Below are 26,422 nucleotides of genomic sequence, written 5' to 3'. Positions count from 1 at the left end.
ACTACAGAATAGATTTTTAGTGCCCTGCTCACCTGACGTCACAAAATGCTCAGAATATGAAATTTTTTTGTGCGTTGTGTTTAAATACAGATTTTGCTCATATGCTCGTATTCTTATCTCTCATAAAACATTGCAAGATTTATGGGCTTAGACACGGGGAGGGGGAGGGGGAAGGGGTGACACTTGCAGAGGGGATGTTCATTTTCATGTTTGGAGTCGAGAGAGCAAGCAAGAAATACGAGAGAGAGAGAGAGAGAGACGGAGAGAAAGAGAGAGAGGGGGAAGAGAGAGACTCAAGTCTAATACCGCCGAAGACCACGCGCTACAGAAGACGGATGAAGGCACGCGACATGTCTCAAGGATTCAGGTAAGTTTTAACACACCAGGAAAAAAACATGTTTGAATGTGCATGGTGTTTGTAGCAGAATGGGAAACATGGACTGATTAAAGGTGACAATAAGAACATGTCATGTCATGCTTCCTATTATAAAGGTAACAGCTTAGTTTGTTTATTATTATTATTATTATTATTATTATTATTATTATTATTATTATTATTATTATTATTATTATTATTATTATTCATTTAAACCTAGAGGTACCTTAGGCTGCACGACGGATAATAATAATATGTTTATATGTATATCGTCTATCTTGTAGGCTTCCTCGTATTAAACTCACATAGATTCGTATAATAGTTTCTATTGATGAGTAAAATCGTGAAGAATGCGTCTGTGAGGGGATGACGAGTGCAGCCAGTAGTCCCAAAGACGTCCTTGTACCGTGTTTGGAAAACGCGCTGTCCACGGTCCTGAAATCGGCAGCCTGCCTGATCTTGTGGATGGCTGAGCCAGCATCCGCACAAAATAGCAAGCGATCATTTGCAATGAAAACACCGTATTGTCTGAGAGGTTTTGAAGTAACGGACTGTCTCCGCACGTGTTAAATAGACGTAGAGGCTTGGCGGACCAGACAGTAGTACTGTTGAACCACTGTTGGCCATAGACCAGCTGGGTGTCCGTTTTGAATGCCTTGCTCAATGGCATCTCGCGTCTGGTGGTTGATAATAGCGGGATAAGGAGGGCTGCCAGCTGTAGGAATGTGAAGCAGGGCGTTGATGTAAAGGAGCATGCGTGCTTAGTCAACTCTTTATACATAAACGTTTGGCACATCTGTCCTCGTTTCTCCTAGCTTGCACGTCACAGCAGTTTGTCTTGTTTCTTAGCAGGTGTGCGTGGATGCCTCCCAGGTGTCGTGCTCGCAGGTCATGGATGGGATAAGCGTGGAAGTACTGGCAGACAGCAGATGATATGCCTGCACAGTTGGCACGGCTCACGCGATGTGGCGCAACATGGCATGCGTAAAGATGGGTCTCTTAGCTCTCCTGTGTCTCCCCGCGTGTCTCTTTCGGGTTCTCGTGCTCTCCCACAGCAGCAGCATCTATGAGCGGTCGGTGGTCCCACGTGCTGTTTCCCGCTCCGTGGCTCGCATGGACGGAGACGTGATCATCGGCGCACTCTTCTCTGTCCACCACCAGCCGTCTGCTGAGAAGGTGGCCGAGCGGAAGTGCGGGGACGTGCGCGAGCAGTACGGCATACAGAGGGTCGAGGCCATGTTCCACACTTTGGACCGAATTAACGCCGATCCCAACCTGCTCCCCAACATCAGTCTTGGCTGTGAGATCCGGGACTCCTGCTGGCACTCGTCTGTCGCCCTGGAGCAGAGCATCGAGTTCATCCGGGACTCCCTCATCTCCATCCGGGATGATAAGGACGGGTCCAAATGGTGCATTGACGGTACCCCATCCAACCAGCCACCACCTTCCAAGAAACCTATCGCTGGTGTGATCGGACCTGGATCCAGCTCTGTAGCTATTCAGGTGCAAAACCTGTTGCAGCTTTTCAACATCCCCCAGATTGCCTACTCTGCCACCAGCATCGACCTGAGTGACAAGACTTTGTTCAAGTACTTCCTGAGGGTCGTTCCTTCAGACACTCTTCAGGCTCGGGCCATGCTGGACATTGTCAAGCATTACAATTGGACCTATGTGTCTGCAGTGCACACTGAGGGTGAGAGCCCATTACTGCTTGTCTCTAACACCACCACAACAGTAGAATAATTCACCCCTAGTCTTGCAGCCTATTAGTGGACAACATAGTGAAGCATCACAGCAAGGCTGTAATTGATCACAGAGTTTGGAGCTTGACAGTGACACATGTCCAGCTTTTATATAAGATGTTGTGCCAATCCTGGGTGTTTGATTGTCCAAGTGTGAAGGGCTACTACATATATTTTTATATTTATATATAAAAATAGCTTCACGTGTATGTTTTTTTAAAATTCAAGGTAGCTGGTCTAAGACATTTGATTACTATTTTACTTCTCTTTGAATATCACGTTGCACCTTCCTGTCAGTCTCTTGCTTTTTTGGCAAATGCATCCACATCTCTGTATTAAGTGTAGACCCTCATTAGTTTGGAGGGTTGTATTGGCCTCATGTACAGCAAAACATCTCATATACACTAAAACAGAGTTATGGGTGCCTTGCTCGCAAAAAATAAACAAACAAACATGCGCAACTGTGTAAGGTGACTACACATCAGGTCGTCTGATGTTCTTTTTTCTTCATATTGGCATGATGTTACAGTATTGGGATCCAAAGCTGGACTTTCTCATCAGTGTTATTAAAGTCATCATTACAAGTTGAAAAAGTAGAAATCTAGCAGGCCCTTTATTAACATTAAAACTGTAGGTGTTCTTGTGGAAATTTTCAAACTGTTAAGTGTGAAGGGTGAGACTGCACTGAAAAATGACGTTAGTTCTTAAAATTCCTCTCAGTGCATATAAATTAAAATGAATATCATGTCTCACACAGCGGGGCTCACTTTTGTCTCAAGAAGTCTTGCCAGTGCATTATGGTGGAGACGGGAGGTAAAAAGGAGAGACAGGTTGGGAAGACAAAGTAATTACTATGACATGAATTATGTCCATGGGTTTTCATTAAAGTCTTGGTGAACACACAGTCATCGACTGTGTGCCCAAATTATGAGTGACAGGCTACATTACCCAGGATCCCCCCCTGAGGAACTGCATACTCATGGGGAGTGTAAAACATCTTTGGAAAGTCCTATTATAGTCAGGTGTTGCAGATGGGCTTTGACACAGGTTGCTTTCAGATAGATGAAGATAGGGAGCTAGGGAGGTGTAGTACCTGGAGGCACATCTAGGTGGCGTCAGCTGTCTGACCTTCAATATACCTACAGCAGGATCCTGTGGGACTGAAGTCATAATTTAAGAGTGATGAGAGCACAGTCAGGGGAGGGTGAATTTCATTGCGTACAGTTATTATTACAGTAATATACTTTTGCACAATATAAACTTTTAAGATTTAATTAACTGTAGGCATTCTATTTTTTAGTCTATTCAGACTTAATATATTTTGCCATATGGCGACCTTACTCGACCTTTGAGAAGTCCAGTGTAAATCCACTAATTTGTTTTGAGCAGCTATCTTTATTTATCTCTGAAACTGTGGTCACGACTGTCTTAAGCCCACGAGTTCCTATTCCCTGCCACCTTATTCAAGTTATAATTGCAGCTTGTTGCCAGTAGCAACAGCTAGGGCTGTGAAATTGCATAAATTACCTGTCCCGATTATCATCCGTCTGGTTGCAATGCTCCGAGTGGGTTTTTGGTGGTCATTGTCAAAAGGCCTGTCAACTAATGCACCACCGCCCACCTGTCTCACAGCTGAGATGGAAAGAGTAAAATAATTGGATATCATTATTTCCATTTACCAGTGGAAGAATGAAACGAGGCAATTGAAAATATCATCAAAGGGCTATCGGAAAACCAACACATGGCCACATTGTGTCAGAATAAATGCTTTAGTGTGATGCCTGTGTCAGCTGCTGTCTTCCTCGCTCTGTAAAGCCATGCCATGCACAGAGAGAATACTTTTTCTCCATCACCCATGTTTGGGAGGGAGGGGGGTGGGGGCAGTGAAGCCAATCACACAGCCCAATGTTTACACATTTTTATTTAAAGGTGCTTTTAATTCCCTTTTGATAACAAGCACAATCAAATGCAAGTTCGTGTTCCTGCATGCACAGCTGATTGACTTGTCTGTACAATCCAGGTATCTTGCTAAAGATCCGTTGGCTTCATCCGAAATCCAGCTCTTCACACATTAGTCAAGAAAAGTAGTTCACATGAAAATAGAAGATTTAGGCTCAACAGCTTTGCCGGGCTCTTGATTGGGATAGCATGCTGTTAAGCAAGGACAACGATCTTTACCCCTCTTGGCTTTGATTGCAATCACTAGCCGGCCAACTCTCACACTCATTATCAGTGGATCAGAGCTTCAACTCGGTCAGGGCTTGTTACAGTGAACAACTGGTGGGAAGGGTGGGGGGTGGGGTGCTTTAAACACTTGTTGTCCATCAGCACAATAATTAGAGATGTGTGGTTAAAAGCAATTACTCATATTTAATGATGCCAGTGTGTTATTGCATATAAAAAGGCATGTAATGCAAAACACCAAGATGTGGATTGTATTCCAATCACAGATGAAAGCTTCATCTTTTAAGCTCTCAATGACTGAAAATGGACCCATCATTAAGAAATGGGATTCCAAGACGCTGAAGATACATTTTATGGGACGCCATTTAAAATTTCGCTATTCTCACTGTCTCTTTTGTTGCGTCACCTGCAGGAAACTATGGGGAGAGTGGCATGGAGGCTTTCAAGGAGCTGGCCTCTCAAGAAGGCTTGTGCATTGCTCACTCGGACAAGATCTACAGTAACGCAGGGGAGAAACATTACGACCGCCTTTTGAGGAAATTACGGGAGCGACTACCCAAAGCTCGTGTGGTGGTGTGTTTCTGCGAGGGCATGACTGTCCGAGGTCTGCTGATGGCCATGAGGCGGCTCGGGGTTTATGGAGAGTTCCTCCTTGTTGGCAGGTGTGTGGGTAATTTACATTTTTTTGCCTTTTATTGAACAATTTAGAGCCTGCCTTTGGAAGGCTGCGAGATGCTGCGTTGTCCTCCTGATGTGCATGTCGCCAAGGCAACTGAGAAGAATTAGACCACATACCAATAGCACTGAATAGAAATGTTCTCCAACAATGAATAATTGGCATTTGTGTTGCCAAAAAAGCTGCAAACAATGCCTCAAGTCCATACTCTCTGTGTCCATGCTTCGTCATATTTGTCTTTATTTTAAGGCAGTAGCAGTCATTTCTTATATTCAAATGTGATTATACACGAAGATCATACTGAATCCACCTTCTTTATAAGAATCAATCCCTTTTATTATTAAACATCCTTCTCAGATATTCACCCAGTCCTTTCTTTTCCATATTTCTTCTCTTCCTTACTGTCCCTGTCATTTCTGGTGGTGGCTTAGTCACTGGAAAAGGGCAAGTAGAGTTGTCTCACACACTTATAGTGTCACATTACACCATGAAATCATCCTCAAGGAACATTCACAGTTGTCAATAAAAGTCACAGCGTATTTAATGCTAATTTTCAGTTCATTCCTGCAGCATCTTTCACTCTTCATTTCAGAGAAGGAAGAGGTTTTTTGGCACTTCTCTATTGTAGACTATTTCAGCCATATGCACAGTACTGTTAATATGTATTTTGATACATATGGCAAAACATATCCACATTAAATGTAATATTTTACATATACTGTTAAGTTACTTAAATGGCTAAATGGCTGGCTAAGGAAGCCTGTGCTCACAGAGTCCTTACTGATGATGATTAGACTGCTGAATCCTGAATGAATGCAAATCAAACTCATAAGCCTAGAAAAACAATACAGTACAGTGACTTCCTTCATTTTTGTATGTTCACTCATATCAAAAGGTAGTTCTCACAGACTAAAACCGTTATTGTTCTACACTTACAAAAATGTACGAACCAATTCAACACTGGATGTTAAATGGGTTAATTGCACGTGAAAATCCTTTTGCAGTTAACAGCCATTGGCTCTTTGCGTGTTGCACGCTCTTGTCACAAACTCTGCGACGCACATTTAATCTGGAATCAAAGCTCTGTGCATGAAACATGTTTTAAAGGAGGACTGAAGGTGCATTTCAGTGCTTACCTCACACGTGTCAGTCAGCAGCTGAAGTTTAAAAATCTTGTGTGTTCCGTTATATTTGTTGACATCAGTTAACTGTTCCTCTTAACTAGATTGTGGTTTTCATTACAGAGTAGTGTGTTTAGACAGAATCACTCCCTCTTTGTTACCATTGATGTTCAAGTGTTGCATCAGTCTCAACTGAAGCCGATAAGGTGCATTAGCATACGTTTTTTCTGTCGACAAATTATAATAATGCTGTTTATCGTACACATATCAATCTAATATAAGTTTTATTTGTGTAGCCAAAGCCTCACCTATCATTGCTTTAGACCCCAGCTGCTTCAATTGAATTGAAACACTGTGTTAGTGGATTTCCATAGACACTGTTTGTTCTGGTGCTGAGAACCACTTTACAAGGGAGGGAAGTTAAAAATATTTAAGACACATTCTATACTTCTGCTGGTCTTGTCATGAGATTTGGACATTTTCCCTTCATTACTTAGCAGTATGTAGAAACCTAAAGAAAAAGGTGACAAGTAGCAGGAGAATGATATGAAGTAAAGCTCTGATTGACTTGCAAATGAATTTGGGGCAAACTGTTGATGGCATTTGCACTCATGTGGTATGATCACTAACCATCTCTATTACAAGTTGTCACCAAGAAAAATGCTTAAACTTTAAACTTTAAGTTGTCTTTAGGTTGTGAATAAAAAACTGCTATTGCGTTAGATAAAATCTGTCAGTGACTGTTTGCCGAATCGAATTCTCTTGCACACACTTAAAGATTTGCTGGTGTGATTAGAGCATTTGTCTCCTGTCATTGCCCTTAGACGCCTTTCTGACTTCCTGTTCCATGTTTTGCGTCGGTATATGAAGAGAAGACAAGTGGTGCTCTCATCACGAGCATCTCTTTTGATTGAATATGCCATGTTCAATGCACACATGCATATTTAGGTTCATAGCAGAGGATGGCACTCTTTCTTTTTTCACAAGGCTTTTAAATTATCTATTATAATGACACTCTGGGCCGGCTGCATTGCTTCCCATATCTTTACTTTTCTCTTTCCTCCATAGGAGACGGGAAAAGTGTGTCTTTTTTTAGCTTCTGTGAAAGTCTCGATGGGCAGAAGAAATGCTTCTGGGTCAAAGAGAGACAGAGAGAGATGGAGAGAGTGAGGGCCAACACATGCAAAGCCATGTGTGTGAATGAATGAAGCTGGCACACAGGTATTAGCTTATCAAAGAGAAGCTTGTTTTCGTAGTTTATGCTTTCACCTCTGAGGAAGCTTTTACAATTTGCGTGTGCGTCTGTTTATGTTCGTGCTTTATTTGTGTGTGCATATGTGCGAGTTCTAATAAAAGTGGTAATCTACCACAGAAAGCAAAAAAAGGGCCAGTAAAAAGAAAAGAAAAGAAATAAAGAAGTCCTCTGCACATTTTTAGATGACTTTGCATGCCGTGATCAATTTTTTGGCACTATGCAATATTTGGGAAAGTAGGTCACTTGTAATGAAGAGCTGACAATAACTCAGCGCACTGTTTTAGTCTTACAGCCCCGCATTGTTTGTAGTGGCAGCAGGTAGCTGATTTCAGTGGAAAGAGCCACAAAAAACCCAGTACCAGCACCAAATGGTAGGCAGACAAAGTTAACAAGTGGCTTTTGAACATAACTGAGCACAAAAACATGACAAATGTTGCTCCATGCCTGCTGGGTGTGTAAATAAACATCTCATAATATCAAGTTAAACCTGGTAATATGGTAATAATCTTCTTTCTGCCTTATATACTGAGACACCAGTTCAAGAAGAACCGAACACGATTATTGAGATACAGAATTCAATTAATCTATTTGGCGATTACACACTTTACATCCACTCCACACAGCAGAACATAATCCTGGTGATAGAAATTAGGACAGATCTGAGTGACCACGGTGGGAGGAAGTGGGCTGAGCGGACAAGAGCGTGAAAACTGTTGAGCTGTGAGATTTAAAGCACGTGGAGTGGTGGCTGATTGGTTCGAAGAAGGTGGACAAAAAGATGATTCGACTAGTGTCAGCATTGGTGTCAACGCTGAGTTCAACAGCATGGGAAAGTGGAAGTGGTGTAAATAATAGACCAACGACCGAACACCCAGGAAAGCAGGCAGATTGTAATCCTTCCTTATTGAACTTCCTCATTAACTTCAGTAACCAGTCAAAAAAGCTTCTCTGTATTACCGCAAAAATGTCCGTCCAATGGTCTACACCAGGGAAGTTCATTCAAGGTCAACTATATAGATGGTAAATGGCCTGTATTTGTATAGCGCTTTTACTAGTCCCCCCAGGGACCCCAAAGCGCTTTACACACCCAGTCATCCACCCATTCACACACTGGTGGAGGCAAGCTACAGTTGCAGCCACAGCTGCCCTGGGGCAGACTGACAGAAGCGAGGCTGCCATATCGCGCCATCGGCCCTTCTGGCCAACACCAGTAGGCGGTAGGTGAAGTGTCTTGCCCAAGGACACAACGACCGAGACTGTCCGAGCCGGGGCTCGAACCGGCAACCTTCCGATTACGAGGCAAACTCCCAACTCTTGAGCCACAATCGCCCCCAAAATCACCACAAAATGCTTAATATCAGATAAGTTAAAACAGGAAATATACAGGAATAATATCAGCAACAGTCAGGATGGAATAGGAGCATAATGTTCTTTAAAAATCACACAGGCACACTTGAGGCTTTCACTGCTTTTTTCACCAAAATAATAAAACTTCCAAATACTGTCCTCATCAGGCCAATCAGTGTACTAATTAAAATGTAAGTGCGAGTAAAAAGCATTACACTTCATCACAATTATCCCATTGTTTTTGTGGTAAGGGTACAACTGAGAATATTTGAGTTTAAAATATGACACCAATTTAACATAGTTGGTGTATTTTTTTAAGGATAATGAAGCAAAACCAGTGAGGCAGATACTGCGGCCAATTTCTTTTGAAGCTTTATGCACGTCCTCATTTCATTTTACTTGGCATTAAAAATAATAAAGGAGCGTAAGTGGTGCACCAGACCTAAATGTTTGCAGTGTTCAAAAGCAGGGAACGCTGCGGTTTTCTTTTCCTTGTCTCGTATTTTACAGTGATCACAGAGCAGCACAGAAGCAGACACAAACACAATACCGCAGTGGCTGCATAAACTACAAGTGGGCATTCGGGGATGTTTGAATCTGAGAGCCTTTGTTGTTCTGTGCAGCTAACCTGCTCTTCAGACGAGGGCCAGGTGTGGCGACGTGCTCGACCCACTTCATCCCTTATCTGCGGTCGCTGCTCTGCATTACTTCCACACTTTACATCCACTCCACTCTCGTATTGTCAGTCAGAGGGCCTCTTGTTTTTCTCTCTCTGTTGTCAATCATGATTTTGCCAATCATTTGCTTCCATTACTTTGTTGCTGCAGGCATATGTTACACACACACATTGCATAAAGGGACAATATTTATTCCATCCATATATTCTGTCAGGGAGCTGCCGAGGCACAGTGGCAACATAGATTATCTACTTCATTCCAATCAAGAAAACACTGATGTCCATCTTCTTGTTGTGTTTCAAGTACATTTCAAATTTCTTCTCTTCTATTAGGTAATAATATGTTCCGCAGAAGATGAGACAGAGTGAAATATAAAAGCATAAGAGTAAGTGCAGCTTAGTCAGACGTTTATGGAGACACATAAGGGAGGAGAAGAAGAAGAGGTAACAAACTTAAATGTAAGAGGGAACAGGCTTCGTTAGTTTATTATCATAATACTGCAACTGGTCCAGTTTTTTGTTGCTTCTCAATAGTTTGAGTAATTCCTCTCATTTTTGATCTCACAGGGAAAACAGCAGCATCATTTACTCAAATCTATGTTAAACAAAGGACTCCTTGGAGGATGGCAAGTAAATTAACAAAATGACAAATGAATTAATCTAATTTGGACGTATCATTGTACACTGAACCTTTCTATCCAGTCCCATATATTTAAAAGCTGCAAATTCTGATGGAACTGCAAGTCTGCAGCTGAGTCGCTTACACCTCTTGTCTAACTCGAGAACAGGCTCCCTTAACTTTTAATGTGCACAGTGCCCGCTTTCAAAAACACAGAAAAAGTGAAGCATCATGTAATGGAAACTCTCATCAGTACATCTGAAAATGTAGACTTTTATGTAAGCTGTAGTGGTAACTTCCACAATCAAAAACATGATTCTGCACCCTCAATAAACATGAAGTCATAACTTTTATTAAATGCACCTGAAAAACATCAAATCAAAGTTTAATTTATTTAAAAACTCATCAAGGAAAATGTGCTTGGTATGGTCGGAATGGATATCAAAGCAAGTAAATTTGATTTGACCAAGTTGTATTATGTAACGTTTTACATTGTCCATACATAACAAAATTACATGGAAAATATACATTTAATTAAATTAGTTAGTCAGGAATTTGCTGTAAAAATGCTGGAAATTGCTTTTTGACAATAGAGCTGAATTAAGTAGGATTACAAAGGCATAACAGGGGAAAACGGGGGAAATATTAGAAGTAAAATAATTGAGTAAGGGATTAAAGTTAATATATTCAAAATAAAGTTGAAGTACCAATTTCAGAGTAATATCTAATTACAGAATAAAGATGACACTCCTTTATAAAAAGCCTTGTGCTGGTGGGTTCATCATATTTTATACTTTAAAACTGCTTTTATTAACAAGCAAATTGCTCCTTTTCCAGGACATTAGTGGCCTGAGTGGCCTCATCGATGTTTAAATCTTTGTGTAGTACAGGCTAGGTTGCATCATAATGCACAATAGGACACTTGTTCAAGTTGTTTAGCCGTGAAGGTGTAGAGTTTAGGTAGGTGAGGCATCTGGGATGAAGGCGTTGCCTCGACACACAGATTAGTCCAATAAACTGCAGCCATGTAACACTGACTTCACTGGTTTTAGCGTCTGCGTTTTGCAAACTGAAGCTGACTTCACTTTATTCTTTAGAAAGCATGCCAGCCTTGATCTTAAAGGTGGATTTTACTCTCACAAGTACAACGTTTTTCCTCAAATTTCAACTTTATTCTCAAAATGTGACAAGTTGAAAAAGACATCCTCGTCTTTTTCAGATACTGCTACAGTTTACACAGAGCGATATATAATATATTGAGTTATATTTTACAGTCGGATCAGCATAATGGCAGCCAAACAGCTGACAGTATTCTACTGTAAAGCTTATATTCCGTATAACACAGCAGCATGTTTCGCAGTATTTGTTGCAGATTGCAGATGTGACAGAAATGCATCATTAACGAATCTGACAGTGTAGTGAGCGTGTGTGTGTTTGTGTGCCGTGTGTGTTTAACTGAGGGCTCCTCGGGGACCATTAGACTCTCTCACAGTCTCAGGAAACCTCTGAATCTGGAATGTTAATTTCAGTTCAGCTCTGTCTGCTGAGCTGTAGTTCCTGAAATGTTCGAAAGCTGGATGCACATTTACTGTACGGTGTCATTATCGTTGCCTCTAAAGTCTCTTCCCCAGTAGGCCTACCGTGCTTGGTTTCTGAATGGCAGCATGGAGCGCATCCACCTACTCATTTGCTTGCCTGCTTGCTCTCTTGCAATTAGCATCATTCGTTTTCTCTCTCCCGCTAATGCTGCTTGAATGCTGTTATTACTAAACATCGTTTGCATAAGCTGCTTTTCCACATGTAACGCTCATTTCTGTCCCTGTCTTACAAACACAGTTTCGGTCCGGGTCCCATTTTGACTGCTCAGTTCTTGTTTGTGTTTTATTCCTGACAAAATGGACACTGACACAGGAATGCGGATGTTCTGCCTCTGTAATAGCTTGGCACCGGTCATTAACGCAGTATGACTGCATCTTTTAAGACGGCACTGAGGTGCGAAGAAAGCTGCAAGCCCGTATTGTGTGCGTCACATGCATTTCTGCATTTGCCTGTCCTGTTCCATTTTAAGGGGACGCTGAGCCGGAATAAATGAAATGTTTAAGGCAGGAATGAGAGACAGAGAGACTGAGAGAGAAGGGTTGTGGTGGGACACATTTAAAGTGTTTTTTCCATCATCTCTAAGGCTCTCATCTCCTCCACATCTCAGGAAGGAAAGCGTGGAGGATGTGGAATTTTGCCTATTGACTTCTCCTTGCGAGTAATTTGGCAAATTGCAGGGTTTCAGCGAAGAGCGATGTTATCTCTGGCAATATAGCACTGAAAACACCGCCAAAATAAACGGGTATATTTGCCATCCAGAACTGTAGATCCAGAAAGGGTTAGGGCTAAATTTCTGATTTATTCTGCTTGGGTGTAACCCATAGTAGCTCTCACTGAGTCAAATCTTTAAAAAAAATATGTTTAAGGTAAAGGAAACTCTTTGGATATCAAGTTTAAGGAGTTAAAATCTTTTTTTCCAATTTGGTGATGGTTTCAAAGTGAAATCCAACACTTCAGAAGAGTGCGTTTCATGTACTGCATTCGTGTTTTCACCATCTTAGATTCTCCTCTTTATTGGTGATGTGCTTCATGTTTGCTTTCAAGCAACGGCTTCCTTTTGTTAGACTTCCAGTTTCCAGCAAAGTCGTGACTGATGAATCAGTTCTGAATGCAAAGATTCGAGATAGAGAGAGAAGGTGTGGAAGGCAACACGAGGCCTGGGAGAGAAACCTCCTTCTCACATTATCCTCAGTCTGTGATGTGACCCTCTATTTTCTGACCCCCCTGCTCTAAGGAAAGTTTAGAGTTTCATGAATTAAGGGCAGTATGTTTGTTTGTTAGGAGAACAGGGCTTACAGTACCGCTGGAACAAAAGGCTCGTGTGCTGCTTGTGCTGCAGTCACCATGGAGATTTTGTTTGGCCTCGAGATGGAGTTGGTATGATCGTCTCGCTGCAGATCTGTCACTCAGTCTGTCAGCGGGGGCTCCACAGAATACAGCACAATAGTCCCTTCTCAGAAAATATGGCTGACATCTGAAAAATTCATCCCAGCAACAACAGTAACAAAGATGGTAATTATAAGATAAGAAAACATTGGCGATGATCATTCAGTAATGGAGCCTGGCTCGCGAACACTTGTGGCTCCGAAAGTATATTCAAGTTGAGTCAGAATTCACGATTACATCTGTTTGTGTTCCACTGTGCAAGGGAGCACAATGAGCTCCATTTGAATATTTATAACACGCCTCTGATGTTAATTGAAAGCAGCCACACTTTGCCAAGGACATCTCCCTCTCTGCAATTGAAGCCCGGTGCTCCCAAAGTGCACAGCGACGGGTGAATGACATTGGAGCGATCAAAAATAGCACTCGGGCTTTGCATCTGGACACAGTTGTCAGATCCAGATTAGTAGAAGCTGAGAAGCTTTCTGCTGCAGACAGCTAACAGTGGACCAACAGAGTAGCGAAAGATGCCACAGAAAATCTGAACCTCCACTCAAAACATCACAGAAAAAAGAAAAGCAATCAATAGCAATGTTTTTTACAACGGTTTGCAATTTAAATAGCAAACATTGTTTTTCCAGCTTTTTAGAATCGCTGCCAGTCGGACTGCCTCAAGTGTTGGACGGTTTCTCAGATGAAATAAGCGACTGGAATTCATCATCCTGGGCTCTGAGTTATTCTCACGTAACGCCGGATAGTGCTCGCCCCAACCCCGGCTGGGTAAAGCAGCGGGCTGAGTAAAAGGAGAGGCAATCGGCAGTGAATTGAAAAAAGAGTAGAAGAAAAAAAAGTCTTTTACCTAAAAGGCCTTTGTGAAGCAAATGGATCCAGACCTACCTCGCTGGCTTAGTTTCCCATAACCTATAAATATTTATTACTTTTACAGTATTTCTTTTCTCATGGGCAGTTAATATGGTACAAAACCATCCCCATAAAATAGTGTATTATGTAAATAAATATTACGTAAGGCTACAGTTTGTCTTTAGGAGAGAATGAGGCTTTTTGCCCTTTCTGTTAACATTTAAAGCAAAAATATTGCATTATTAGATTTTTGGGGTACATGTGGCATAATGATAGTTTTCTAACATGTTACTTGTACAGTTGTACAAGAAAAATCTCAAACTTACACCATCCATCCATCCAGTCGCTTCCGCTTATCCTTTTCAGGGTCGCAGGGGGAGCCGGAGCCTATCCCAGCTTTCATAGGGCGAGCGGCGGGGTACACCCTGGACAGGTCGCCAGTATGTCGCAGGGCTAACACACAGGGACAGACAACCATTTGCGCTCACATTCACTCCCACATTTACACCTATGGGCAATTTGGATTAATCAATTAACCTGCATGTCTTTGGACGGTGGGAGGAAGCCCAAGTAAGTCAAACATACACCTTAATCAAAATGATACTGGTTAATAAGTCCTATAGTTATATAGTAATAATGTAACAAAATATGCTGAGAATGGAAAGAAAAACATACACTTTAATAGAAATTCTGCATTAACTTTATCAAGTATTCATAAAATATCATTGAGATTTTTGTGATGAGATTTTTTATTGAACTGACGTCTCTTGGCAGTAAAAAGCAAACGCTATTTTTTCCCAGCAGTGTTTCCTGTCTTTGTGGAGGACAGTGATCTCCCAACTCAAACTGGAGCATGATGAATAAATAAAAGCAGCCTGGATAGGCTTTAAAGGCTTCCCAGCAAACCCAGGGCCTCTGCGTCTCGCTGTTATACCGCCAAGTAGCTAACAAGCCACCACTTCTGTTTTAACTCAGAAGAACGCAGATTGAGAGAAATAAGAGAAAATGAGGAGAATGGAAGAGCGGGGAGACAGAATTTGGTAGACAGAGGATTAGTGCTTAGCTGAGAAGACTAGCGTTGGTGTGATGAGATCTTCATCCGCCTGAACAGTTTCAAATGAATTAAGAGTGTTGTGGGATCGGGATGAAGATGGAGAACTGAGACCTGAAAAAAAAAACAAAGATAGCAGCATTGAAAATGTATAAAACATTTACTTAAATACTGCTCTTAAGAAAATATATGAGACTCTTTTTTTATTTATTGGAATATTTAAATTCATTATGTTTTGACTCAGTGTGTTCACTACTTTCCTACAAGTCATATGTTCACCTTATAACATGTGATGCTTGTGTTTTTATTCAGGTGAGGTTTGTAATAGAAATGCTGTACTATGCTATCAGTCACCATAACAAAAGTCCTTGTAAGGATAATAAGCTGCTGGGTTATTTGTAACATCTCAGCATGCGTTTTTATGGTATGGTGCGGAGGTATGTTACTAGCCTGTATGTCCATCGGCTTGGTTGTCCTTGAGTTTAGAAATTGTAAAGAGTTTCATGAATAGCTGTTATTTACAGGCTGAGGCGCTTGGGTGCAGTTTATTTCATCAGTTTTCATTTCATTTAGGGGTCTTGAGGTTTTTGGTTGCAGTAGTGAATGTCCTTCAAGAAGCCTGAAGTACAATTCCTGAAAACTATTCAAAGAAATGACAAGAACATTTGCCTAGGAGAGTTCAGGCTGTGCTGAAGAACAAAGGTGGTCATACCAACTACTTACTCACAAGCTCGTTAAAATTAGATAAATATGAAAAAGTATATTTTTGCCTTTCCGTGTTTTTCTGATTCAATACAACTTTGTACCCATTTCCCATTTTCAAACCAAAAGAAATGAGGCATTGTAATTACACTATTTCCAATGCTAAGCACAAAAATTGCATTCACTTGTATGTAGATCACTAAATTTAACTGGAGAATGTGCAAAAAGATAAATGACACCAAAATAAGATATAAAAGAGAAACAGTATGAGGTTTAAACCTTGAAAGGGAGAACTTTTGTCCATCATCCTCTGCTACACCCTAAAGGGCTATTAGGGTGGAGAAATTAGGGTTAGTGTAAGGCAAGCATTTAGATTAGCTTGGAAATGCAATATGCCCATAAACACAAATGTTCAAACATGTGGGTTTAACATGACGATGAAACATTAAAAAGACAATTTTATTGACTTTTATTACTTTTAGAACAAATAAACGTTGGCATTTTAAATTTGTGTGAAGCAGACAGATTAAAAGTTTTTTTTTTCTATTAACTAACTGAACTTTTTGTACAGAGCAATTAGGAAACTCTTGACTCCCCTATCCCCCCTTCTTCTTTTTAAAGTAACGCTTCTCATTCATCCTCCAGGGGAAACAGTGCATGTGATTAAATCTCTGCCCTGCCAATTAATTCATGCCTTCATAAATATACAAATGTGCTATCAAACTGGAACTAGATCATCCGGCAGAGCGAACAGAGCTCTCGGTCTGCTCTCTGTTGTGTACACTTCTATTAATTATACAGCTGTCGACACACTGTGCTCCTCTAAACAATGCCACACATCATCGAGCCTTAGTATGTTATCAAAATGCGCTCGTCTTAATGCTAAGCATATGCCGTTGAAGGGATAGCAGCTTGCTGACTTTACTCGCCGAGATAAATACTGACTTAGATTTATTAGATTTCAGTAGATTTTTTGGGGAAAGTATGGAATAAAGGGGAAGTGAAATTTTATTATTTTATTCTAAAAGCTTTTATTGATCTGTGAACGTAGGCATACACTCATGGACCACACGATAGAGCGGTGTTTATCAAGTCCTGCCTATAAGATGAGCATCAGTGTAATCTTATATCACTATAACACTGTGAAACCTCTAAGCATCTTAATCTTAGATCCTACAGCTTTTTTCAAATCATTATCTCGATTTTTTTTCGAGTCTGGCTTCCTGTCAGATTTGGAATTTAGTTCCAAATTCTTTTAATTACTTTTACATAACATCATAACTGATCCAATATAGAAAATCGGCAGCTTATTTTGCCATAATCACTGACTTTGAACTCAAATATTAAGCCCAGTGCCTTCCCAGTTTGTTCTAATTCTTTAACAAATCATGGATGTGGATTAATATTTCTTGGACAGGTTTCCGGTGGCTGCTTTGTAAAGAGACAAAAAGAGATACATGAATAAAGACTCACATCATAACTGCTTAATATCACCATAATGCTATTTACAATGTTGTCCATGGTTCATCTTCAGAATTCGCCCATAAGATCACCTCTGAAAGAGTCACATGGATCATTTATGGATGGTGAAATAGACGCTTTTCAGGTATTATTAATAATATTATTTCATCAGCCAAGAATTATTTTTGCAATACTTTATAAACGTGTTAGTCTGTGTTCGTTCTTACTGGCGCTTAGTGGGAAAACTACAAAACTAACACTCTTGAACAACAGCGACTCCTTAATCTGCTTAAACAGGTGTTCCTGTAGTATATCTAACCCAGGTTATGTAATAATGGGCCTTCCGATATGCGGTGTGAACATTGAGGTGACATTAAATCAGATTTGATCCCATTAGGCATCCCTCTGGTGGCCCGAGAGTTTTGATGAGCTGTTTGGAGCCCTGCCAGACGACGCCATCCTGAGAGAGGCGAGCGAGAAAAGAGAATGTCATTTTACCTCATCACAAACTCTACTGTGAGAAACAGTCGAGCACGTCTTCTGCGCGTTGTGCATTATTCATGTCGCGTGTTGAACAGCACTTCTGTCTCTCCATCTATCTCTTCTTCTACGCCCCTCCTGTCTTTTTATCCGCGAACAGTCGGCTTTTCTCTCACATAAAACCTGAAGTGTACTGACCACATTAGGACGCGTTAAATGCAGTTAGCCTCCAACGTATGTGTGACTCGGAACATCGAAATGGAAATCTGCAGGCTAGTGTATGAGTCTTTGTGCCTCTCCCTGTACTACATGTACTGAAATGGAGGGTAAAGGACAAGGACTGTATTCACTTAGACTAAATGAAGTAAACGTGACCAGGACTAATGCAGTTCACGTTTCTCCAACTCTTGACTTAATTACAAGGAAGAAAATAATGAGTCGGCTGAATTATGATCTCCAAATATACGACAGAAAATACTGTAAACATGTTGAAACATGTTAGGCAAATATATACTGCAGTAGTTACCCACATAAAACAGATGTTATGTTGTGTTATTTTGCCCACTCACAATTACCTAACACTGTTGCTGTCTTTAGCAATATTAGCTGCATGCAGCAGAGGATTTTTAATGAATTTTGGAGCCTTGGAGAACAACATTCATTAGAAGCTATCAAAAAAATGCTACATAAAGCATACCTTTGTCAACCTATCATGCATTGCAATATGTCAATACAATTGATATCAAATTGATTAATTAATTATGCAAATATGCAAACCTGTTCTTCCTAGATACACCACTCTGACTAAAGCATACTTGAATGGCACTGACTGAGCTGTTCTTAAACAAAAAGAAAAATGACCAGCGATTAAAGTCAGGGAGCCAAACAAGATGAGAAAAGCTTTTCTAACTTTTTTTTTTTTTTACATTTACATTTTCCAAAGCTGCTGAATTGGAATCCATCCATCCATCTTCTTATGTTCATCAGTTTCAGGGTCGTGGTGCTGGAGACTAGCCAAGCTGTCTTGGGGTGAGAGGTGGGAGTACACCTTGGACAGGTTGTCAGTCTATCACGGGGCTCACACATGGAGACAGCCAACCATTCACGCTCATATTCACACCTACAGCCAATTTAGAATTGACACTTAACCTGACATGCATGTTTTTGGACTGTGGGAGGAAGCCAGAGTAAAAGGAGGGAACGCACGCAGTCACGGGGAGAAAAGTCCACAAAGACCTTTTTGTTGTGTTTCAACATCAGGCTTTGGAATGGAGTGCTGTAATGTACAGTACTTCTGGAGGTTTCTTGCCTAAAAATAAACAATTAAAGTAACCTACAGCATGCACATTATTGCAAAGATGGTACTGAGGAATATTAGCATAATATTAAATTATTAACTATCATTTGAAAGTATTGAATATACCTTATTTATCTTCTCATTTCACCTCTTATATAGACTGGCGCTATTATGCCCTTTTCTTATTTGAGCCTTCTTGCCCAAGACTGGGCAGGTTTTTGGACGGGACCATTTATCCAACCCAGAACTCTCAGAACTGTTTGGATTGTGTTGTAAGAAAAGAAAACCCCCAAGCCTCTGCAGCAGGTGATTAAAGCAGAACATCGCCAGTACTCATCGACTGAGCATCAGCGACATCGTCAAGGTGCAGGGCCCAAATTATATTAAAAGACAATATCCAGCCCAGTCACAGCCTGTTCACCCTTCTGCTGTTTGGCAAGCAGTACAAAAGAATTAGTATCAGACTTCAACACGCTATTTTCCCTTAGGCTGTGAAACTTGGGAACTTATCTTGCGCAAGCAACAACAACAGTTAGTTATTTATTCATTAAGTTTTAATTGTTTTTTTATCCCCTGGACTATGAATTTTGTAATTCAAGAGCATACACCCATTGCACAATGCTTCATCATACTGTGCATATAAAATGCCTTTTATTTTTATCAGTATGGTTACACATCACCTGGTGCTGAATGTGCCAGTTGAGTATTCATAGGATTGATTAATCAATCGATTATCATTCCATCATAATTCTTTGAGTTTCCAGCTCCTGGTCAGTAAGTTGATCATGGTGTGGTTTTCTTTTAGGACACAAAGCCTGTAGAGAGGTGATGGGATCGAAAGGTTGGACATTAGGGTCAGCTGGAGCTACTTTAACAACGTCTGGATTACATGGGGTTTATTTTTAGGATGTTTTTTTAGTTTCCTGCAGGCTGAAGGAACCCACGTGGATTTTACCACGAGAAGAGTGGAATAGCTCAACCATAAATTCTCACAAATTAGTTTCAATGTCTCCTTTTTCTTGACTGGCAGTAATTGTTGAGGAAAAGGTCAGAGACTTCGACCTGCACCTACATGAACAGGCACACGTCCTTATCCATCATCCAGCGCATCCTGTGTGTGAGGTGCCTAATTGGTTCCGCGGTGAATCATATCTAATTGGCGTGTAGCTGTCTATAGCGAAGGTACGTTGAATCAGTAGACTGAATCCCACATAAAAGTGTAGAAGAGTGTAAAAGAGAGTAAAAGCTGAAGAGCAGTGCTGCTGGAAGCTTTCAATGGGACAGAGAGAAAGAGCAAGTTCATTGTGGTGTTATTTATCTGTTAATTTGTTTTTTCAGTGTCCCCATCACTGGTGTTTTCCATCTCTCTTAGAGCCCAAATCAAATTAGCTCAGTAGGCTAGAAATTCTTGCGCACAGGGTTACAAAAGTAAACAAACAGGCAAGCTGACTTGATTGTGTAAAGTCTGCATTTATTGTTGAGGCACTATTGCTGAGATGATTACGGTCTTCTTAAATTGAGGCTTGCTGCAGGGGACGTGAGATAAGTCCCCAAGCCGCCATGCTAATTTAGCGCTGCACAAGAGCCGAGGCTGCAGTCTACCTACTTGTGATGGAATATTATTTAAATAAAAGCCACGCCTGACTTAAAGTTTTGACTTGTGCTATGATACTCTTCTGTCATCGTTTTTGCTTTGTTAAAGGATACTTATTCTACAGCCCAAGCAGAGAAATCCATAAGATTTGGACCACTGCTGAAGTTTAACACTGCTTTGTTGCTAGTTAGGCCTCCAGTATTAATAGCATACCAGCCACCATAAGCCTCATTATTTTTCTGTGTCTTTAAAAACACTTTTATTAAGGTAATAAAAATGTTGGGGAGACTGGGGATAGTTGTAACGTGGGTCAGTTGTAACACTTCCAATTTCTCCAATCAGGGCTAAGTTTCAAATGATGTGACTCATCCTGTGCATGCCCAATTCAGTTCTGCTATCACATGTGAAAAATCAGCACATTTTGTCAAAAACAGACAATTTAACACCAAAAAAAGTAATTTGTATGCCAAAAAGTAAGTTTTTCTACTTTATTTCAATTTATAATAGCATTATCTGCTTTGCAGTTAAAGTCATCAAGCTTAAATTATGTTATTTGTATGTCTATGGGGATATATTCTGTGTAGGTCTTTAGTGCTAATGTTTTAGCCGTTAGCTGTAATGTTAGCTAGTTCATGGCTATAGGAGTCTGGGTCAGTTGTAATAATAATGTACGTTACAACTTACCGCACTATTACTTTAACTTATATTAAACAAGTTGGGGCAACGACATCAGCAGAGAGAGGTTCACTGGTCGCTTTTGTATATGCGGTTAATGCCATTGGCAACACAATTCCTCCACTGTTTGTGTTCCCACACATACATTATGCAGACCACTGTATCAGAGATGGACCAGTAGGAAGTACTGGTAGTGGAAATAAATCAGGATGGGTGCAAGAAACAGATTTCCTCATCTTTCTGAAGCACTTTGCAAACCACACCAAGGTAAGCCATGATAAAAAGTAATGTTATTGCGATGCTGGTGAACAACTACATTTTTTCAGCTTCATTGTTATGTTCAAAATTGGTGCAAGAGTTGTAGGTTATAATGCCCACTGAGCCAATGAGGCCAAACTCAAGGAAGACCAACCAAAATTAATGAAATATTCAGTTGCAGAAAATTCCATAATTTGTCTTTTTGGGGGGTTGGAATAAGTTCAAAAGCTAGATTTCTGCATTCTGTCACACACACACACACACACACACACACACACACACACACACACACACACACACACACACACACACACACACACACACACACACACACACACACACACAGAGCTACATAAATGGCTCTAAGTGCATTCATGTGTTGAATAAACAAAGATTACATGTTAATGTTTTGTTAGTACCCTTATTTCATTGTGTTACATTTCACCCCAGGATATGTTACAACTAACCCAGACTATGGGGTCAATTGTAACATTTCACTCTTTGTGTTTGAGGCCATACCATGCAATGGGTAATTGTGCTGCAGAGAAAATAGCTGCACTATTTAATAGCCGAGACATGTAAATACTTTGCATTACATTTTGAATCCACTACCTTAAAAGAGCTCCAATTTACAGACAGAAATGTCAAAAATGTTACAACTATCCCCGGTCTCCCCTACTTTGGCTCTGAGAGAAGTTTCATTGTTAAAAGTTACAGGGATAACAGTGATTTAGCACAGTGCTTCAGTTTAAAGATTTGGTGTAACTAATATCTTTGTGCTTGTGCTAAACACCTATCCTCTCCTGACTAATGTGATTATGATCAAAGCGAACAATCTGTCCTCTCGTACAGTGATACTCAATTTACAGCCTGTAAGACAAATGAGTCCCACCACAGGATGACAGCTGGCCTGTCAACCACTTTCTAATTCATTTTAAAACACAGTCAGACACATCTGCAACTAAAATGCATGTACAGCCTTTGATCACAGTAAAATATTTCCTCACTATATTTGGAGTTAAGGCTCTGTTTTGGGACCCCACCACCTTCGCAGACACATACATATAAAGCTTGAGCAGCAACACGGCTTTTCATAAAAAGACATAGCAGGCAACAGTAGCAAAAGATACAGCGTGATACATGTGATCGGAGAAGAAGAAGAAGCTGGAGTGAAGGTTGCAAGATATCCAGCAACTGTAGGCAGGTTAAAGCAATTTAAATGCTTTTATGAGATTTCCTAGCTGGGTATTCATGGAGCACGTGCAAAGGAATCAGCTGAGCCATCAGCTGATAGGGGCTGACATTAAGATCAGCTGATCTGCTATGCCCTTTGACCTTGTGGCCTACCTGAACTAACCCTATGGTTGATTGATGATGTATGAGTTTGATGATTTATTTTATAGCCTTAATGTGAAACCTTCTACTAAGTTCATGTAGTTCATGTCAGTTGAAAGAAACAGGACACTAAAGTTTACCTTACGATAATATTATTAATAATAGTTCATTTTTTTAATTAAATCAAATTAAATGTAACTTTTTTTACTACTTGGTCTCTGACATCCATCCATTCAGCAAGTGTCTCAAACCCTCGTTGTTTACATCGTGTTGAATGAATGAACAAAGCAGCTTTTGTTAACAGCTTTTTGGGTTTGTCAGTCTGAATTAATAGTTGAGTACTAATTACAATATTCAACAATCCTTTATAAAACAACTATGCACAGAATATCATCAGTGTCTAACAGTACCTCTTATTACTATGATGTTTTGTCCTTCCTCAAATCTTCTTTATCTTCTAGTCTTTTATTGTCCACCCTTTGACCATAAGATCATAGTCTCCTCTTTTTCTTCTGTCTGTCTGTAGCGATGGATGGGCAGACCGTTACGAAGTTGTGGAGGGTTATGAGCAGGAAGCAGAGGGAGGCATCACAATGAAGCTCCAATCAGCGATGGTCAGGTCCTTTGACGACTATTACCTAAAGCTACGTCTGGACAGCAATACCAGGAACCCTTGGTTTCCAGAGTTCTGGCAGTATCGTTTTCAGTGCCGCCTCCCAGGCCATCCCCAGGAAAAGAAGAACTACAAAAAAGTCTGCTCCGGTAGGACATAACAAAATTTTTGACGTTCATAAGTAGGAGTGGATATTTTTCAAACAAATGACTAGTCACAGAGTTTAGTTTTTCAGGCACTGTCTTCTTTTCTTCTGACCATAGGGTTAAATATGATCATGAATATAAGAACAGAACTCGTGAATATTAATAAAACCTGTGATTTATTTTTTCCCCCCTGTGTTTTCCTCCATGAATATTCTCTCCATTTGCTCGCAAAAGGTGATCACGGTAAATTGTGTTCTTGACTTGTTGATAGCTTTTCAACCACAATTCAAAAACTGCTCCAAACAAATCCACCCTGCAGAATGGCATTAAGACGAATTGGTCAGCATGCTTCTAAATTCAAACGATCAATAAAAATCAACAAGTGGTTTGTGATGACACTCAGAGCTGTAAGGTTATGGACGCTTTTCTACTTTGTATCACACGTTTACAAACCTCTTATGTTCCATAGATCTTCGAGGTGGTAAGTGTATCTTTCTAGACACGATTATTACAACAACTGTCTGAATTTCATCTGCACTTTGTTTGCATTTGACTCCTCCAAGACAGGATGAGTTTGACTGATGCTTTTTTAAACCCAGCGCTCTCTGTAATATCTGCGATTTAGTCAAATAAAGTAGATGGGTAGATGTCTTCATCCTGGCAGGCTTAGAGTGCGAAATTCATCAGTCAAACTCTGATGCAAAGCACTTGCTTGTTTGGTCTGTACGAGGAAAAGGAAAGAAAACAAAAGTTGACATATACGTTGGAAAGCTGCACAAATGAATGGCTCACTCAGCACACGCTGCTGACACAAACACCTGAAAAATATGTTGTATGGTGAGAAGTTGCATCCCTTTCCCCCCCCCCACTGCGTGTGCATGTTGATATCACAAGCAAAACATATCAGTATTTTAAATGCACTGTCAAAGGAGGCAATAATAAATGTAGTTTTGAAGAGATCATTCCCCCCTCCTTCTGCCAAACACTGTGACTGTGGGACAGTGCCTTTAGATGACTGAAGTACCGCTTGCACAAACAGTGAGGATTTTCCCAGGCACTGGCTGTTCTCCTCATCTGTTTCCTATTGAGCTTTTGGGCATCAATGCTAATATATTTTGTTGCTGCACAAAAAAAGAGTTGTCTTTGTTTCTATATTCTTCATGTGTTCTTCGAATTTCATCATACTTCTAATGCTGTCATTCACACAGAGTAATAAATCTTTTAATACAGCAGCACAAAAAAATAGTTTAAGGAATAGTTGCATTTAAAACTCTTCCTTATGAATGTTTTTTTAATCTTCTGCCCTTTGTGATCAAGGTTAAGAAGAGGGGAAGAGATTGACAGAACTAAAAAAAAAATGAATTGAGGTTAACACGGTGATTTGAGTTGTACAGTTAATTTCTCTATCTCTCTTTCTGCCTTGAAGCAGATTTTCTACACTTGCAGTTTGGAATTCTTTCGACTGTTTGACGACCTCTTCTTTCATCTCTAACAGGAAATGAAAGTCTGCAAGAGAACTATGTGCAGGATAGTAAGATGGGCTTTGTCATCAATGCCATCTACGCCATGGCTCATGGCCTTCATGATATGCACAAGGAGCTATGTCCGGGACAGACAGGGCTCTGTGAGGCGATGGATCCCATTGATGGCAGCAAACTTCTGGACTACCTGCTCAAAACATCCTTCAGAGGAGTCTCGGGAGAGGAGATTTACTTTGACGAAAATGGAGACACCCCAGGAAGGTAAGAGGAAGAAGAAGCTAATAAAAAATTAAGAAAAGCCAAGAAATGAACATAGAGATTTGATATCACCATCTGGGTCACAAAGTGCATTTCCCCTTCTCCCACTCTCCAACTCATTAGCACACATGTGTGTCCCAGTCTAGAGCATGAGAGGATGTAATTAGTCTGGACTGGAACAGATTTAGTGGATTGTCCACTGCGGCAGTCACTTTCATGTCTTTACAGTCCAACGGACAACATTTGACAGTCAGAAAACACAGCCGTGTCATTCCTCTGTCAGCTGGAGGTTAGGTGCAGCGCATCCTGGTTCAGTATAAAAATGAGGGCACACTGTGCACTGGTATGAGCGCTTGATGTCACATAACAGAGTTGTAAGCAGTTTGCGGCTTCAGATAAGAGGAAAGGCTTAAGCTGTGGAGTTGTTATCATTAAATTACCTTTCACTCTGATTCTCTCCTTTCCCACTCCCTCTCAAATCCTTCCCTTTCTCACTTAATAAGTGTGTTAATACGCAGTCCTCCGTCTCTCCTCAAACATCCAGGTATGACATCATGAATTTACAGAGCGTGGGTGATGATCGCTATGACTACATAAACGTGGGGTCGTGGAGCGAGGGCATCTTGAGCATCGATGACAACAAACTGTGGATGAACAGCAGCGACATGGTTCGCTCAGTCTGTAGTGAGCCCTGTTCCAAAGGACAGATAAAGGTAGGGATTCAGATCCTCCTTAAAGTAAATTCCCATACGAACTCATCCGTATCCTTCTCTGAGATATCACCTCGGCACATTTCACACTCTTCCAGAGCGACCTAATAATCATTTAATGTTTGAGAAAAATGCAAAATTTTTCACGTTTTAGAAGACAAAGAACAATTAAGAAGAGGTTTAGTTGACAACCAGAGCTTTATGCGATGACGTAAAGGGCTGTCCTATGGATTTCTCAATCTTGTTTTTACCTCGCCTTAATAAAAATAGACTTAGCAGGATAACTGAGCTGGAAAATACTTTGATCCAGCTTCAGGCACAACAAGAAGTCGGATTCTCTGAGGCTTTACAGGAAAGAATAACTTAACTCTTTGTTGCGATGCATAAAGGTGTTCTTATTTCACAAAGCCGGAAGAACGTAAAGCTTTAAAAGACCCAGACACAGTCCTCTATCAGCTTGAAGGCTGAAAAACTGTAAAGAATACTCCAGTATCATTGCTTTTTAAACACTTCTTAGTTTTA

The 26,422-nt window shown here is 40.6% G+C and overlaps 1 protein-coding gene across 3 annotated transcripts in view; it reads left to right on the top strand.

Annotated features, from left to right (window-relative positions):
* The first annotated feature begins 209 nt into the window (after positions 1 to 209).
* The window catches only part of grm1a (glutamate receptor, metabotropic 1a), a 35,489-nt gene continuing 9,276 nt past the window's right edge, over positions 210 to 26,422 (top strand). Inside the window, exons 1-6 of one of the 3 annotated variants that reach the window (XM_026194417.2) lie at positions 210 to 367; positions 1,226 to 2,069; positions 4,715 to 4,964; positions 23,219 to 23,454; positions 24,947 to 25,193; positions 25,735 to 25,903. In XM_026194417.2, coding sequence (XP_026050202.1) covers positions 1,340 to 2,069; positions 4,715 to 4,964; positions 23,219 to 23,454; positions 24,947 to 25,193; positions 25,735 to 25,903 — 1,632 coding nt within the window. In that variant the 5' untranslated portion in view covers positions 210 to 367; positions 1,226 to 1,339. The remainder of the gene's footprint in view (positions 368 to 1,225; positions 2,070 to 4,714; positions 4,965 to 23,218; positions 23,455 to 24,946; positions 25,194 to 25,734; positions 25,904 to 26,422) is intronic. The other 2 variants (XM_026194415.2, XM_026194416.2) reach the window with 2 other exon arrangements.

This window comes from Astatotilapia calliptera, chromosome 15 (genome assembly GCF_964374335.1).
Source record: "Astatotilapia calliptera chromosome 15, fAstCal68.1, whole genome shotgun sequence".
NCBI lineage: Eukaryota > Metazoa > Chordata > Actinopteri > Cichliformes > Cichlidae > Astatotilapia > Astatotilapia calliptera.
Note: the sequence above shows the minus strand (reverse complement) of the source record. Positions and strands in the feature narration are given on the sequence as shown.